The sequence below is a fragment of the Polyodon spathula genome, chromosome 8 (genome assembly GCF_017654505.1).
Source record: "Polyodon spathula isolate WHYD16114869_AA chromosome 8, ASM1765450v1, whole genome shotgun sequence".
Classification (NCBI taxonomy): Eukaryota; Metazoa; Chordata; class Actinopteri; order Acipenseriformes; family Polyodontidae; genus Polyodon; species Polyodon spathula.
Window position 1 is genome coordinate 35,328,632 of NC_054541.1, and position 16,696 is coordinate 35,345,327.

Genomic DNA, 16,696 nt, shown 5'->3' on the forward strand with positions numbered 1-16,696 from the left:
TTACAGTATGTGTGAATTAAATTAGTTGTTCCTGTCTAAAAGAGACTCGAGCGCTTTTACTTAACACCTGCAAATTAAGTGGGACTATAGTGTCAAATACACTGGCATTTTACGCTATCTGCAATGCTCCGTAGATTCTACCTATTTTGTCATTAAGCAGTTGTTTAAACAGATGTTTCTTTGTGCATTTCATAAATAGACACAAATTGTGAGTTGCCAAACATTATTAAAATTAGCATTCGCAATTTAGCTCAAATTATATTTTCAGTGTTAAGATACCTATTTTAATAGTTATGACTTGGGTACAGTAAGTCCAAACTGTAGTTTCTGAATACGATTTAGCCAACTGTATTTACTCAGTAGTTATCCAATAACAGAGCTTTTTAAACTTCTTTGAATATTACCCCTCAGCATTCCAAATGGCATGATCTTTCAATGGAGGGTACACCGTGTGTGTGTGTGTGTGTGTGTGTGTATACACACTGTATATACATTTAAATAAACAACCATCCCAACTTGCATTTATTACAGTGATTTTTATTTCTTTTTATTTCTCAGAGAACTGTTACCTGAGAAAAGGTAAGCAGTAAACTATTTATGTCATGTCTGCTTTGTTTAAAAAAAAAAAAAAAAAAAGTTTTTTTGCTTTATTGGGTCCATTTCCCCTCACAAAACTGTTGCTTGATGAAAGAATGTGCACCGAATATAATTAATTCTCTAATGGCGTTTCTGCTTAGATCAGTATTTACAAGGGTTCCATTTCAAAAGTGAGGGTCCCTGAGTGGCTCAGCTGGCAACAACGCTGCGGCGTGGTGCGCAGGGTGAGTCGTACAGCGCAGGTTCTTGTCATCGCTGTGCGAGGCAGGTCATTGCTGTGGACTCCAAAGGGAGGGGAACAGCGACTTTAAATCGTGAGAAAGTCGGGGGAAAAATAATAATTGGACGCAAATTCAAAAGTGAGGTGTTTTCTGTCCCACTGTGAGGTAGTAAATGGAAAATCACAGTTGCAAAGGGGCTAAAATTACTTTTGTCCAGCTCAAGTGATCTCTTCTTAAAAGTCACCTAAGAAAATACATGTTCAGAAACAGTGTTTGAAAAAGGACATTAGTTAGTAAGCCTGTTAAATAATGATCTAAGCTGAAAAATGCAATAGAGAATGATATAGAACACACATAATATGATATTTAGAAATGTCAAATAAATGTTCTGAAAATGTAGATGGTATAATATGAAATGTATTAAAACATATGCTTATAATAACTGCTCAAGAGATGATTGATCCATTGAATCAATGTCTTTACAAACATGTGGTCTTTGTATACAGGTGACTAACACAGGGAGTAATGTAAACAGGTATTGTATGGAAAGGTGATCCTTCTGTACAGATAGATGATACAAATTTAACCCTTCAGGACCAAGCATTTTTCAGTGGGATGCTCTCCCAGGACCAGGCGCTTTTTGGCTGTAGTTGACTCTCTTCTTATAAAAATTCACTAAAAATCTATTTTTTTTACAGTAGCTTAAGTGATTTTTATTATGTGTTCTTCTTAGAGATACATGTATAAAAACGTGTTATTCTATGATCCGAGGGACCTCACAATACTTCTTGAAAGTTTTGTTGAAAAATATTGATGTTTGGGCAGATTACAAGGCAGTGATTGCAATGACACAATACATGTTTATTCTCAGGGTCTTTATAAGCAATAATGGACACAACTCTCAATTTATTTTCTCAAAATAAATATTTATAAATAAAATTATGGTTACTTATTTCATTATTATAGTAAAATAATAATAATAATAATAATAATAATAATAATAATAATAATAATAATAATAATAATAATAATAAAATACCCGATACACTTAGTTCATTAAGTAGTATATGCTTATATCCACTCATTTATAAATGTTGTAAACACATATATATTAAAACTCATGAGGCAGAATAAATGTTCTAATATAATTATACGTTTACATCAGATTTACAGTGTTTCCGCCTTTTTTTATTAGCTCTAAACAAGTTTCTGTAATGTTTTGTTTCTGCTTTTGTCTCTTCCTGGCTGCTGTAAACTGACTCCACCCTTTAGACACCAAATGCATTTCTCAGTGACATCACACGAAAAAAAAACTATCAGGACGTGAACGTCAGGCCCTCCCCTATCCATTGATGTGTGTTTCAAGCCTCTACTATAAAGTATGGTGGCCCTGTAAGTCTAAAAAACAAAGCGTTTTTTTATTGTGTTTACACGATCGCAGTCCTAGAATCCCACTTCAGTATGATCGTGTTAACACGACCCCGGTCCTTAAAGGGTTAACTTCATACATAATACTGAGTGATTGGTTACCAGTATGGTTCACAAAGTTGTGCCCCAAGTCTTACTGTTTGTTTTGCAAACTGGGAAGGCTAGGTTTAGTAAAATCAGCAAATACCAGCAAATTACCAGACTTTTATTGACCATACAGTATTATAAAACAATCTACTTAGCCTGCTTTTATGGCTGGAGACCTCAATGCAACACACTTTCATGAAAACATATGAAAAAGAGACACTGGATACACACTGTCTGAGAACATTATAAATAACAATATCAAGCGGCCCACACGAAGCACTGTAGAAACAGAATTAACACATATAAAATCATTGATCAAGTTCATAATAAAGCCATAACAAAACATTCCTAAACGATCTGAAGGATGCATACTGGAGATGTCCTGTGACAGTGCTGCATTCTGCTGTTTTTCATGTTATCTTGATGATGAGCCTATATTAAGCAAGTAAAGGCACACAATCATTTCAGGCACAAGCCATAGGAGCCTTTTATGATGATTCTGTTGCCTCTCCTATGTCTATTCAAAATATAACACAGGCGAAAGTTTACACTTTGCATTTATTATAGTTTACCATGGTTTCTTACTTCTCTGTTATATAGCATAGTTTAGAAATGTGGCAGCGTTGTCTTATAAAGGCGTCTTGTTTAGTGGATCCTTTAGATCTATCATTTACTGTTGTGCTTGAGCTACTGTACCTTTGGATAATGTGTGAAAGAAACAGTTGTGCCCACTATTTATCAAAGCCAGTAAATTGACAATACTATTAGTAAACAGATTAGCATATATGAGGCTCAGAGTCCTTCATTCAAACTACAGAGTGGTTTTTCACTAGTTTTCTAACATTGCTAGTTTTATTTTCGGTAAAGTTTTATAAGTAGTAAGGGTCACTGTGTCAGTGTTTTTAAACACAGTAATGTTTAAGTTGTTGCAACCTTTAATCTTCACAGTAGAGCCGGGTTAGTGTTATCAGTGAGTGGGTTATGGCTTTTTTAAAATTTTAAGTCTTTTTTTTCTTCCTCTGTGTGCAAGTGATGCACCATAGGTTCTTTGAGAAATTGCCTTTCTAATATCATCTCACAAACCCGCTTATTCGTTTTCTGCAGCCTGTCAAATGCTGAGTCACCGAGCTTTACTAAGTAACAACAGGATTCATTTCCAACAGAACTAACAACCAATAATAATATCAGCAAATAAACTGACATTTTGTGCAGCTCGTCAACAAATGCTGCATGGGCGGTCTTAACGGGATACAATTCCCTTTCAGTTCGAAGACAACCACCAACAACATTATGTATAGGATATGCCTGCCCATTGGGTAGGTATTGCTGAGCTCTTTAGATCAGAGCTGCCGGTAGGCCCCTTCCTGGGGTGATGCACTCGGTGCTGCCCACCGAGGGATTAAAACAGTCATCCTGCGGAAGCCATTTTTCTTTTTTTCCTTCTCAAGATGGTACAGTAAGACCTCTATGTCTAGTTGAGCATGTTGATAGAAAAAGCTTCTGAGTCGAGTATTATTTCCCTTGTATTTGTGCTGAAAGCCAGCCATGCATTCCTCCACCTGGCTCTGTTGCTTCATCCCACTGTAGAATAGACCTCGTCAGTTGTGTAGGCCACCCACCTTGGTGAGCCAGGCCTTGTAAACAAACAACAGTGTGTTCTCCTCCATCTGTTTTTACCGTTTTTTTGCTGTCTGCCTTCAAGTCAACCCCCCGCCGGTAGACTTCACCATCGCGGCCCTGGTTAAGGCCCTGACGGTGGATGGATTGGCGAGAAACCTGGCCTGCCCGAACCCACAGTGCAGGGTGACGGAAACACACCTCAAGCGGGCGTATGCAGCAGAGGCGCAGGTAATTCCGGTCAAAAACGGCAAGTGTACTGATGGCCTATATGGACGGTGTATTGTGCGAGACCCCGCCCCCTGAGCCGGTGGCCACTGAACTACGTCTCCTGTCCAGCACGCTGCTATAAATCTCAGCTCTCCAAGGGCAAGCTCTTGGCCGGAGCCTGGCTACCTTAATCGTCTCTCGCAGACAGCTGTGATTTTCACAAGCAAGGGTCCCTGATGCGGATAAGGCTGCGCTGCTAGTCATGACTATATCCCTGGGACATACCTTTGGGCAAGACGTCTCGGCAGGTGGCCGCATTGCTCCTTCCCCGTGCTCCCGCATGGCACGTCGAATCGCTGACGAGCTCCTTTGACGTGGAATGTCATCAGGACAGTTTCAGTCCCCACGGCTTCCCTGGATGACCAAAAACAATGCCTACGGGGCACACCAGCAGCGAACAACCGTGTGTGTCCAGCCCACACACCAGCGTCCTATTAGGCGTTTCCAGGGCCAACACCCTAGACATCCAACCCAAACTGCCCTGCCACAACCTCAGCAGCTCTGACAGGGCCCCTGAAGGCTGGCGGCTTCAGACCCCCTTTTTGGCACAACAGCTGCAGTACTGGCATGCTTGCACCTCAGACACCTGAGTGCTTACCACTGTGAACAAAGGTTACACACTTTAGTTCCGCTTGGGACCTCCTCCCTTTCAAGGAATCACAAATACTTTTGTGACAGACCCTCTCCAGGCCTTGGTACTTCAGAAGGAAGTGGCCACCTTGCTGTGCAAGCGAGCCAAAGTTTGCGGGATTGGATGTTACAGAAGTGAAGCTCGCGGGAACGGGCAGGACCGGGAAATAAAAAAAATAAAGCCCTAAGTACAGGCAAGAACGGGATTTAAGCTTCTGGGAATGGGAAGGAACGGGACAGCTCTGCCACCAGCAAACAGGAAGAGGGTTTTTTTTTTTTTTTTGCTCTTTAAAGTCATTAAAGAGCCTATGACATGGAATTTGACTGTTACCATAAAGATGAAACATAATATTAACAGGTCTCACTTGAACATATAATCACATCGATTTTACCAAATTATGTTTAGTCACGCTACAGTTAATCAAATAATACCCGGAAATACACAGAGGGACATCACAGAGGGAGATACCCGCAGTCTCCTTCCTTGCATCTGCCAGCATGGCTGACAGCGACAGTGAAAGTGAGAGTAGCCTAATTTGATCAGTTTCAGCACCTCTTATGAATGTGAATCATGTAGTGATGGATCTGACATAGAGAGAAAACAGGGCTTTTAGTATCTTATGACATACTAAATTCTCTGAGACGGGTTGCTTACTAACCGGTTTAGAAACTAAAACTACCGCACAAAACCCTAAACACTTGTTTTTATATTACCAAATTTATATATTACATCATTATTTTGCACATTGTGCTTATACAGACACTGTGCTTGTGCTTGCACTGTATTTTCTGAAAAAACTAAAACTAAAAACAAATTACTAATAGTATACCGGTAGTGTTTAATGCAAAACCCTATAAACTCTAATTTTATACATGAATACAAAAATATCTGTACCTGCAAATAATATTTGATCTCTGCATATTGTGGGATGGGTTGGGACGAGATTTTTTTTGACAGGGCAGGATGGGACAGGAATTAAAATAAATAAATAAATTACGGGATGGGACAGGAAAAATCTGGACAGGAAGGATGGGAAAGGATTGGAAATGATGACTCTTTCATGGGATGGGATTGGACAGGAACATTACAATTACAGTACAATGCACGCATACCTGTCAGATGACAGAGTAGCAGCTATCCAGGGTAGCCTCTCCCTGTTTCGACAGGGATTGCAGGTCACCCTCCTATTGTTCCAGAAACTGTCGGGTCTGATGGCCACAGCCGTATCAGCCATTCAGCTGGGTCTAGTTTACCATGCGCCCGCTACAAGCGTGGCTCAATGCGTTCCACCTGTGTCTCATATGTGCTCGGCAGCTCTACCGCTGGTGGAGGACAGACTCTTACCTGCGCGAGGATGTACATATGGGAGTGGTTTTCAACCACAAAGTGCTGACGACAGATGCCTCCAACTTCAGTTGGGAGGCAGGCTGGGAAGGCAGAGGAGTCCGCGGATCCTGGTCGAACCTCTGGACATCCCTACATATAAACATGCTGGAGCTGCCGGTGGTCTACCTTGCTCTCTGCCATTTCCTCCCAGTTCTAAGAGTGTTGGTCCGGACTGACAACACAACAGTGGTGGCGTATGTCAACCACTAGGGTGGCCTACAGTCCCTGGGGTTACATCGCATTGCCCTCAGGCTTTTTGATGTGGGTTCAGAGGAACTTGCTGTCTCTGCAGGCAATGTACATTCTAGAGCTGTGAACTGGGCAGCGGACCTCCTCTCGAGGGAGGGTCCCCTTCCGTCAGAGTGGCGACTCCTCCCTCAGGTAGTGGCGCGCATTTGGGAACGATTCAGATGGGCACAGGTCGATCTCTTCGCCTCGTGGAGACGACACACTGCCCCCTGTGGTACTGCCTCCACCACGAATGGCCCAAAGGAAGTAAATGAGATATGATTAATTGAGTGATGTTTTCTTTATTTATTTATGTTTTAACTGGAATACTCTACAATGAAGGTACATGTACTTAATTGCAGTATCTTATGTTAGGAATATACAGTATTTGTGGAGATGGTCAGTTCGGGTCAGGTATTCAAACATTTCAAAGGTCTCAGGCTCGGGTCGGGTTCTGATTTTCTTTGGTCGGGTTCGGATCGGGTTTTAAATTTAGCATCGAGCAGACCTGTATTCCACAGTACCTTTTTGCATAAGCTTTGAAGATAAGTTGAAAAAAACTGTTACCACAAAGGAGAGGGAAACATTGTAAAGCAGCACATCGAATAACACTGGATGTTTGAAATAATGCATTGTTCTTAGTTGAAGCTTTACTTCTACTGAATGCTTTATCTGTTTTTAAGCACCACATTTTAATGTCAGATTACCAGAGTTTTCTTTTTAATGATTGATATTTTTTACATTGTCAGATTGCATAAATACACAAAAAAAAAAAAAAAAAAAAACATTAACATTGGCATTATGTTCAGGTTTCTTTTATCTTGTAAATGAGTGTATGAAGTTGTGGATAATACTGTGTAAGAAGAAAGTGTGAAAACCCCGTCTTGGCACCAGTATATTCTTCACAAAGATCAAATGGGTGACTCACACCCAACAAAACACGTATCCGACTGCTGTCACAGTAAGGGCGGATATTATAAAAAGGAAGGGGTTTGGCAATTGCCTCCAAGTAGCTTTTCTAATTGGTGCAACAGAAAGATTGACACTGGGGCGGGTTTTATTCTCGGTCGGTCTGGCGCTTTATTGGTACACTCTCTGTTCATGTTATTCATGCACTCAAGTTCAGTCCTTCGGTATTTGAAATGAAAACATTCAGAAATGACTGTGGATGGAGTTATTGATGGCAATAAGCAAACATCCATAATAAACAGAATGCTCTAGATGGCAACTGACATGTATTTAGCCCTTACATCCCTGTGAATAAGCATGACAGGATTCAGTATTTTCAGTATTAATTCAGAGAACGCACAAGTGTAAAAAATTATGTATAGGCTTTAATTTACCGGTACACTTTTATGCAAATCATTTGTTTAAAAAAAGAACAAAAATGTCCTTGATATCTATGTAATTTGTCAACAGAATGGGAAATTTAAAAAAAAGGATTTCACCGATCCTGAACAGTAGAGTTACTATAACAATGTAGTGGAATCTGTGTATTCTGATTCTGTAACATATGTAAGCTGTGTTTTTTTATTATTATTATTATTATTATTATTATTATTATTATTATTATTATTATTATTATTATTATTATTATTATTATTAGTATTATTATTATTATTATTGGTTTTGTTTTGTTACATGCAGGACAGTCGATATAAGATCATTAGCTTTATTAAAAATGTGCACAGATGAATCTCCTGGTTAAGCAACTTAATTCTGTTCGAAAATTTTAATCAAGTGACGACCCTAATTTTAATGTATACTTTGTTTTTTTAATTTATTTATTTTTACTTTGTAGTTGAGTCTTTGGGATGTTAAAACGTTATTTGCTTGTTTCTTTGCTTAGAAAATACTAACCAGGGCTGGCATTATTCATCATAATGTAATATAAAGAGTATGGCTATGAGGATATGGTTTAAACATTTAAATGCTGACACCTGCATAGCATTTAAAAGTTGATAAAAATGTACCAAAAGCACATCCCTACTAAATTTCACTACTGTTTATGTTTTCAATGGAACATTGACAGTATATCTGTCAATTTAGACCACAGCACAGAAGTTAATAGCCCAAGACAGTTTGCTGAAGATGGTGGGGTTTTTTTGCTCTTTTTAAGTATTGGTAGGGATTTTTTTTTTTTTTTTTTTTTAACAATATAGATAAGTAATTTGAGATATGGGTGATTTACAGTTGTTGACATAACGTTACAAGAGTATTTTTACTGAAAGTGAGTATATTGTTTGACTTTCGTTTTTATATTGGTTTGTGCTTTCCAGTAAATAGAAAATTCAATAATACAAAATGCAAAATTTGTGTCAGCTTTTCATGTAATAACTAAGGCCTCGTGTAAATTGCGATTTCACAGTCTGCGTAGAAATTGTGAAATTAGTCTAATACCGCAAATTTTACAATATTTGTAAGAAATAAAAATGCATTATTTCATAATTATTTGTATTTCATACAAAAACAAAAAAATAAATAAACGAAAGTGTACAGCTCTGCTGTGTTCCTGTGTGTAGTATTTGCCATGCACATAGTGCTGTACAGTGATTATGTCATGTAACTATATGCAGTCTAGGTGGGAAATTAAAATAGTAAAAACTAAACAAGAAAATGGATGTCTGCAAAAGGCAAAAAATGTGTCTGCAGCAGGTCACGTAAAGCATTATTCAGCAGGAGTTTTACACAGCGATGGATGTAAGCTCTTCTGTACGTCCTGCAACGTTACTGTAGATCACTATCGTGAATCGGCTGATGACAGGCATTTAGATTCAAGTATTCACCTAAAGAGAAAGGTGGAAATCCAGAGCAGTACTGAGAATGCTTTACTCTGAAAGAAACAAAAAAACGGTGACTTCCATGTTCCAAAAGTCCACTGAAAACTGTGAAGCACGAAACAGATTAAATATGATACTTTCCCTGAACACTGCCGAGAATTTTAAAGAAAAATTCTGCAATTTTCACAGGGCCTTAGTCATAACCTGACTGGTAATTCTTTTTTTTTCCCAACCAACATTGTCCCAAATTAAGCAACATTTTGTAACTAAACTAAAGGTCCATAAAAGCAGTTGTATGTAGAGGCCAAATAGATTTACATTATGCAAACTGTTTACAGTGAACTCCATTAGTGCAATAAACTAATAATAACTGGTGTTATTACCTACGTGGTTAATTGTGGGGAGCACACATTTTGCACTACAGAATAAAGACACATTCTTTAATATTCAGACGATGAATAATGCATTAGGATTACACGTTTGCCTGCAGAACACTTTGCTGTCCTTTTCTGGGACATCTCGTTTGTGACATTTATAAAGCAGTGTTCCATCCAGTTAATATCTGACACACCGTGTAAGATTTCCATGGTTATTAACTGTAGAGGGAAATGTTATGCTGCACTTAAAAATACTGAAATAGCTTTTATTTTAAGATTAAATATTAATCCACCGTCTGTTAAACAAGATATAGTGAAACACATTTTTTGTTTATTATAGTATTGGTTTTTAGATGTCGATTTTCACACAGTATTTTATTTATTTATTTATTTATTTACACCTAACATTTAGTTTAATTTCAGTCTCATTCAGATGGCAGATTTTTCTTTTCATATTATCTTATCCATTTGTAATGCTTACCGGCTTTCTCCTTTTCACACAGGTTCTGTAACACTTTCACACGAATGTGCTTTCAGTATTTTAATTTGATAAAACTGGATGGCTATCACAATTCCATAGTCTGACAGCCATAGTGGAAATAAACATAGCTGCTTAATTACAGTGCTTCAGATTGGTTAATGTCCACTTATGCTATTACAGTGCTGGTTTTGTAAAATTACATTAGTCACCTATGAGGGAACATATTGTACATACTGTGTTCTCTCATAGGGTGGTTTATGCATGCAATTATAGTGATAACTTATTTTTAGATTTTTGTTTAAAAGGTGTGATTCTGTTTATACATGTACTTTTAGTAGGGCAACCTCTGTTGTGTCTGTCTTGCAGTCTGTGATCATTCCACTACACTTCTCCTCCTATATATGACCTGGTAGATTTTGCTGTGTTTTTAAGAATTTTGCAACTCATTATGTCTATATTCCAAAATCTTAAAATGATTTATTTCTGTATTGTCTTTCGAAGGCAAGAGAGCAATTTATTTTTGAATCTGTAAACATGCACAAACACATGCTGTATACATATTTTTATTTTTTTTTTCTCATTAAAATAAAACACACCTGTGTATCAAAATAGGTCAGGCCTCTCTCTGTGTTCGAGATTGCCCCAGTCCCAGGGCAGTTGCTCTGATTGAGGCAGGGTAGAAATGTATTGAAATGTCATATGCAGTGGTGCACTTCATTCACCAACCCTGTACGAGAAGAGATTAACTGAAATGTAAAAACTAAATCCAACATCATCTTAATAACCTGCTTAACAAAGTCGAGCCAGCTGTGTGCTGCATTTGATTGTCATTCATTGACATTCTGTGCTCAGCACTGGGCTATTAGTCATCAGTTCTGAGTACTGCTTTATGAAATGGAAACATACTCATTCTTGGAGTTTAAAGCAGCTATGCTGCCGTCATGTTCAATTTTATACTAAAACATAAAGTATTTCTTTGAAAGCCACTTGTATAATTAAAAAAAAAAAAGTTATGGTTAGCCAACTGAGTTGTTCTCTGTAGATGATTGAAAGTAATGCAGTCATTTCTCAGAATTCATGTTATTATAATTCAGTCCATTTCTTTTTTAATTTAGTCATCACCAATGGTATTTATCCCAGTTTTCTCCCCAATTTGGAATGCCCAATTATTGTTTTTTATTCTGGTTTACCATGGTGACTTGGGAAACAGAGGATCTGTTTGAATCCACTGCAGATCTGCAGATGCCTTATCACCCACAGGGGTTGCTGTTGCATGGAGAACTGTGGATTCCCCTGCTGACCTAATCTCTCCCTACCTGGTTGGTGCTTGGCCAGATGTGCGCTGCCCCCTAGGGGCCCATGGTCATGATTGGCAGTGACATAGCCTGGATTTGAACCTGTGATCTCCAGGCTGTAGGGGACATCCTGCATTCCACGTGGAGCACCTTTACTGGGTGTGCCACTCAAGAGCCCCTATAGAAAACATTTGTGTAAAACCATAGTGCATCATGAATGTTTATGTTAACAAAAAAAAAAAGAATATGCTATAAATAAATAGAATGAATAAATCTACAATAAGAGATTTACAAAACATAACAAAAGACCTTGAGAAATGGTTATGGTAAATGGTTTGCATGTTATAATGCGGACTGTTGTAATGTCTCAGCTATGGAATCATTCAGGTGTTGTTCCTCTTAATAAATCATGCATTTACAACATAAGGCTCTCATTTTCTTTTCTTCAAAAAGGCGTTTCATGGAAATCATTTTGTAAGAACACATTAAGAATATTGTGAAGGGGGGAAAAAAATATATGGTTCTGTTCGTTCTGCACCATCCGTTCTTAAATACCATTGTTTAAATTGGGAACAGCTTGGTTCAATTAACACACCTGCTGCAAATGTTTAACATCGAGGGAATTAATTAGAGAAATTGTGGGCTTTGCAGATTAGCCCACACTGGTTGCTGAGCCATCATTTGCAAACCTTTACAGAGACCGTTTCAAAAGCTCGTTGAGCGGTACAGGTGGAAGCCTCAAGTCAGTTTGACTGGCAGCAAAACATGTAAGAGGCAGCTAAAAAATTCTCAATCCGAGTGGCTCACTTACTTAGCTCGCCCATAGACAGCTGCCGTCTTGGCGTGGGCGTGCCTATTTATGTCAGCCCGAGATAATTTATTTTGTTTCTCTTTTTTTATTGAAAGAAAAATATGCCAGTTGTAAGCATAAACATGTCTATGGTTGTGAGCCAATATGTCCCGTCTGACATTAATAGGGACTTTTTTCAAAAATGCTGCTTCAAATACAGCTGCAAGTAAAAAGAAACAGAACTGGACATGCCTAAAGAACCAGAAGACATCGAAACTACTCAGAGCCTTCAGCAAGTAAGAAAATAAAGAGATCATACAACCCTGAGTGAGGAAAAGAAAGTTGCCATGGGTCCGACGCGAAAATGTCGATGGCACTGACAAAATATTTTGCCAGTTTTGCATAACAGCTGCACGTAAATACTGGTTAATATGCAAGTTTCTTCCCTGACAGCACATGCCAAGTGCAGTGACCATGTTCTATCAATACTTACACTGAAGCAGCAAGTCAATCATCAGGCAGCAAGCTGATTACTCAGCTGAGAGTTGTTTATAACATGACACAAATTGACATTCCAAGATACCAGTTTAGCGAATATGTATGCTAACATATCAATAATGTTTGAAAACAAATGATTTAACTCTTTAGTTTTATGTTTAATTAAAAATATGAATGCAAAATTATTTTTTCTATGTGTAATTTTGAATATGTATATGTGTAGAGTGGACATTAGCGGTTCATTTTGTGTGATGACTGGTCAAATATTTTGTAACGGGCCATTGTGACAGGCTGCGTTTTTTCCACGTGAAAACACTGCCTTTAAACTTCTGATATAAGTCTTTATTGAGCTTTTTTAAGTAGACTGGAAAATATTACAGTAACTTCACTTCATTTGAAGAGCAAACGAAAACACCTAGTATCATGACAGATTGTCCCTCATATTGAAATATTGGAACAGATTAATCTCTCCCTTCAAAGCAAAATATCAAACAATATACAGATGTGTTGAGTCAATAAAAAACATAGTTATCTTTCTGTATTGCTTTAAAAGAATGGAGTGGATTGAATAGAAATACACAGCTTTGTTTTCCTGTTAAACTTCTCTTTGTGTCCAAAGATTTTGTCTAAATGCGTTCAGGTTGGGTATGTTCTGGTTTGCTGGGTAATACTGTGTAACTTCTTTTAAGCTGCTAGGTATTAATTAAAAAATAATTAAACCTCTTAAAACAAGTTAATTACACCACATAAAAGAAAACAGTTACTCATTTGACCATATCTATACCCTTTTCATACTACCTGGGATGTAGCCTTGGGAAGACTAAATTAATGTGAAGAGAAGCACATATTCAAGTATGCAACACTGATACAAATTCAATTTGAAGCACTGGCTCTTAAATCAGAAGCAATGTGGAAGTTAATTGGATAGAGTACAAGTCGTGGTTCATAGGAGACTTTTGAGGTTAGACTGAGGTTTAATAGCTTAGGTCACGCATGATCTCCTGTAATGAGAGGCAGAGGATTTATGATACAACAAACTTTTGTAGATCTACTTATAAAACATTTTCTAAACTGAAGCCTTGGAAACTACAGTATGTGCAAAATTGTAACAGGTGTTACAAAATAAATAATACACATACAGTGCATACACAGATATTAAGTTTGCCTATTAATATTGTCTACAGCAATTATTAGTAAACATTAGCTTAGGTAGAGATAAAGGCTTCTTGTAAGCTTGCCTTGCAGGAAATCAAAGAACCTCTTTAACACAGAGTTTGGACATACAGTAGAGCTATTAACAATGAGTTTTTGTTCAAACCAAAAAGCCTCTAGTGAAATTATATCAAAGTCATACATGATTGACAGGCATACGCTAAGGCTGTGTTCACACTGGGTCAGTTTAGAGGGTTTGGTCTGCTTTCTGTACCGTTCGGTACGTTTGGTGGGAAGTGTGAGCCACAAAGTGCATTAGGGTTACCAGAAATTCCAGGAAAAACTGTCACAGTTTTCAGCCTTCATTTTTTTGTCCTGGTCAAAATAGTGAAATTGTTCAATCGTCCAGTTTTTGCAATTGTGTCCAATTATTATTTTATTTTTTTTTTTAAATACAGGTGCAAAACTGCATCACTGTGCTCAGTAAGTTAATAGCACAGTCATTTATTAGGCTGTGTTGGCATCATTATAAAATAAAATAAACAATCTTATGGATTATTTGTTTAACCGTTCTTATTATGTGTATATTACATTTAAATTGTAATAGCAATTATATTTTATTAACATGTCTTGTACATTTTACATGTTTTGACTAGATGACAATAGAAAGAGAATAATTAGTTGTTATGGTCTGCAATAAGTACACCCAGTGTTTAATTTATATGTGTTGTTATTTTAACAGCTTCAGAGTTGCTACAGCTGCTTGAAGAAAATAGTCCACGTTTTTCACTATGGAAAACTAGTAACCCTAAACTACATGGACAGTGCGAGAAACTGACGCTCTAATAGAAATCTGGTCACCAAAATCCAAGCCAAACTGGACAAAACACACAAAAATAGGAGAATATATTATTTTCTCAAATTACTTTGTTTAATGCCTGCAGTAGGAGAACAGTGCAGTATTGCGGAACTGATTACTGCACTGTTCTCCTACAATAGGCATTCAACAAATGTATTCATTAAATTGGCGAAGTGCTCCTCCAGTTCCCATGCTTTCTTCCACAGCAATATATAAGAATCTAAAACATGCTATTAAAAACTGGAGCAATACATTAATAGCTGCCATCTTTCAAGATACCAAGATACCTTGCAGGATATTGTAAGCATCCGGTTCACAGACTATATAAACGAACCGAATGCATTTGCAAACTGCACTGTGAAAAATGGAAAAAGCACCAAAACAACAAAGCCCTGGGGCATCTGGCAGGCAGTTAAAACTGTCTGCCAGTACTGATTCATATAATATATGTTCTGTATTAACTAATGAGTCCCTGCTAGCTGCCATGTGTAAAAGCCTATACATATGTATAAATTGCATTTTACAATGCCTATATTATTTTAATCCATTTTTGCATAACGATAATTTTTCTAGAATCCGTTGGCCCATGTGTTTTCATTAGATTTTCATTAGATTTTTCATAGGCTAGATTAACAGAGTCGGCTTTCGTGTAGTGGTAGGCTACCTGTAACATCAATCCCTGACAGACAAATCTATGTTTAAGATAATTCCTCAGGAATATTATTAAGATGACATATCGCAAAAAATCATTCAAGCAAATCCATTAAACTTTAGTAGAATCTGTTCTTTGCTCCATAAAGATCCATTTGTTACAAAAAATCCCTTTGGGTTTATTTAGATAAGTTGCTGTGCCAGCTCAGTACCGGCCCTTCATGGATGCCAGACGTTTGTCTACTTGACTTTACCTCAAACCAGACTGTCCCTTTATAATGCTGACTGTACAACAACAGTGTGTTGTAATGTTATAAAACATGAAATTATGAACTGATGGCATACATAAACACGTAGATTGTGTGCAGTATAGGTTATTATAAGCATATACTTATTTCAATTGTAGTCAAGGAAGTAAATAAAAGAGGTGCAGTACATGAAAGTGATGGAATTTATGGAGTTTATTTATACACAGAGAGTAGAAGATCATTATGGTAAAGTATTTTCAGTAGGTCATTGCTAGGTTCCCAACTTTTAGATATATAAATTAAACACTGGTCATATGGTTTCTCATACTATGACAACTGGGTTGTGTAAAATCATGTTTTATTATTATTATTATTATTATTATTATTATTATTATTATTATTATATTATTATGTCTTTATTATGTATTGCGTAACATCATTATTGTAGCTCTAATAGAAACGTAATAATTAGAAAGCATGTTAACTTCCATCAGCGTTTGCTTATCATTAAGTTTATACTACATTTAAAAAAAAAAAATGTATAAGAATTAACAGAATTGCATTTATTTTTTATTAAAGTACTGAAACTAAGTATATTTACTACAAAGCCTCCACTGCACATCAGCGCTCTGAAGTACGATATTAACACATCTAGTGTGCAATGGATTGACGGACGACTTTTTCGGAAGACAGGCAAGACATGTTCTGGATGATTAGGATAAACATGTTAGGACTCACTCAATTAATCAAGACACATTGGATCTGGATCAGTGGCTCTTAAATAGATTACACTATGTAACACAATTTTATTTTATTGTTTTTTTCTGACTTTATGTGAACGAAAAGACACACATTTGCCCGTTTTCCTATTAGAAATAGTGATATTTTGAAATATCACTGTCCTGGTCACAAAAGCAAAGTTTGTGGGGAATAATAGCCATTTTCTGTACTTTTGAGGCATAAGCAATTAGGAAATAACACTTACTACCCAGGAACAAAAAAAAAAAAAAAAAAAATTGTTACATGGTGTTATCACACTGTAATGGACTCATTTGTTTGTGCTGGGAGCACAAAGATTAGGTAAAGGACAAACTGCAACA

General features: G+C 37.1%; 1 protein-coding gene across 3 annotated transcripts in view; it reads left to right on the top strand.

The window, feature by feature from the left end:
- The window catches only part of LOC121319860 (scm-like with four MBT domains protein 2), a 72,042-nt gene that overhangs the window by 12,914 nt on the left and 42,432 nt on the right, over window positions 1-16,696 (top strand). For 2 of the 3 annotated variants that reach the window (XM_041257755.1, XM_041257757.1), the window contains exon 5: window positions 559-579. The exons of the other annotated variant lie outside the window; for it this stretch is intronic. In XM_041257755.1, the coding sequence (XP_041113689.1) occupies window positions 559-579 (21 nt within the window). The remainder of the gene's footprint in view (window positions 1-558; window positions 580-16,696) is intronic. 3 annotated transcript variants of the gene reach the window in all.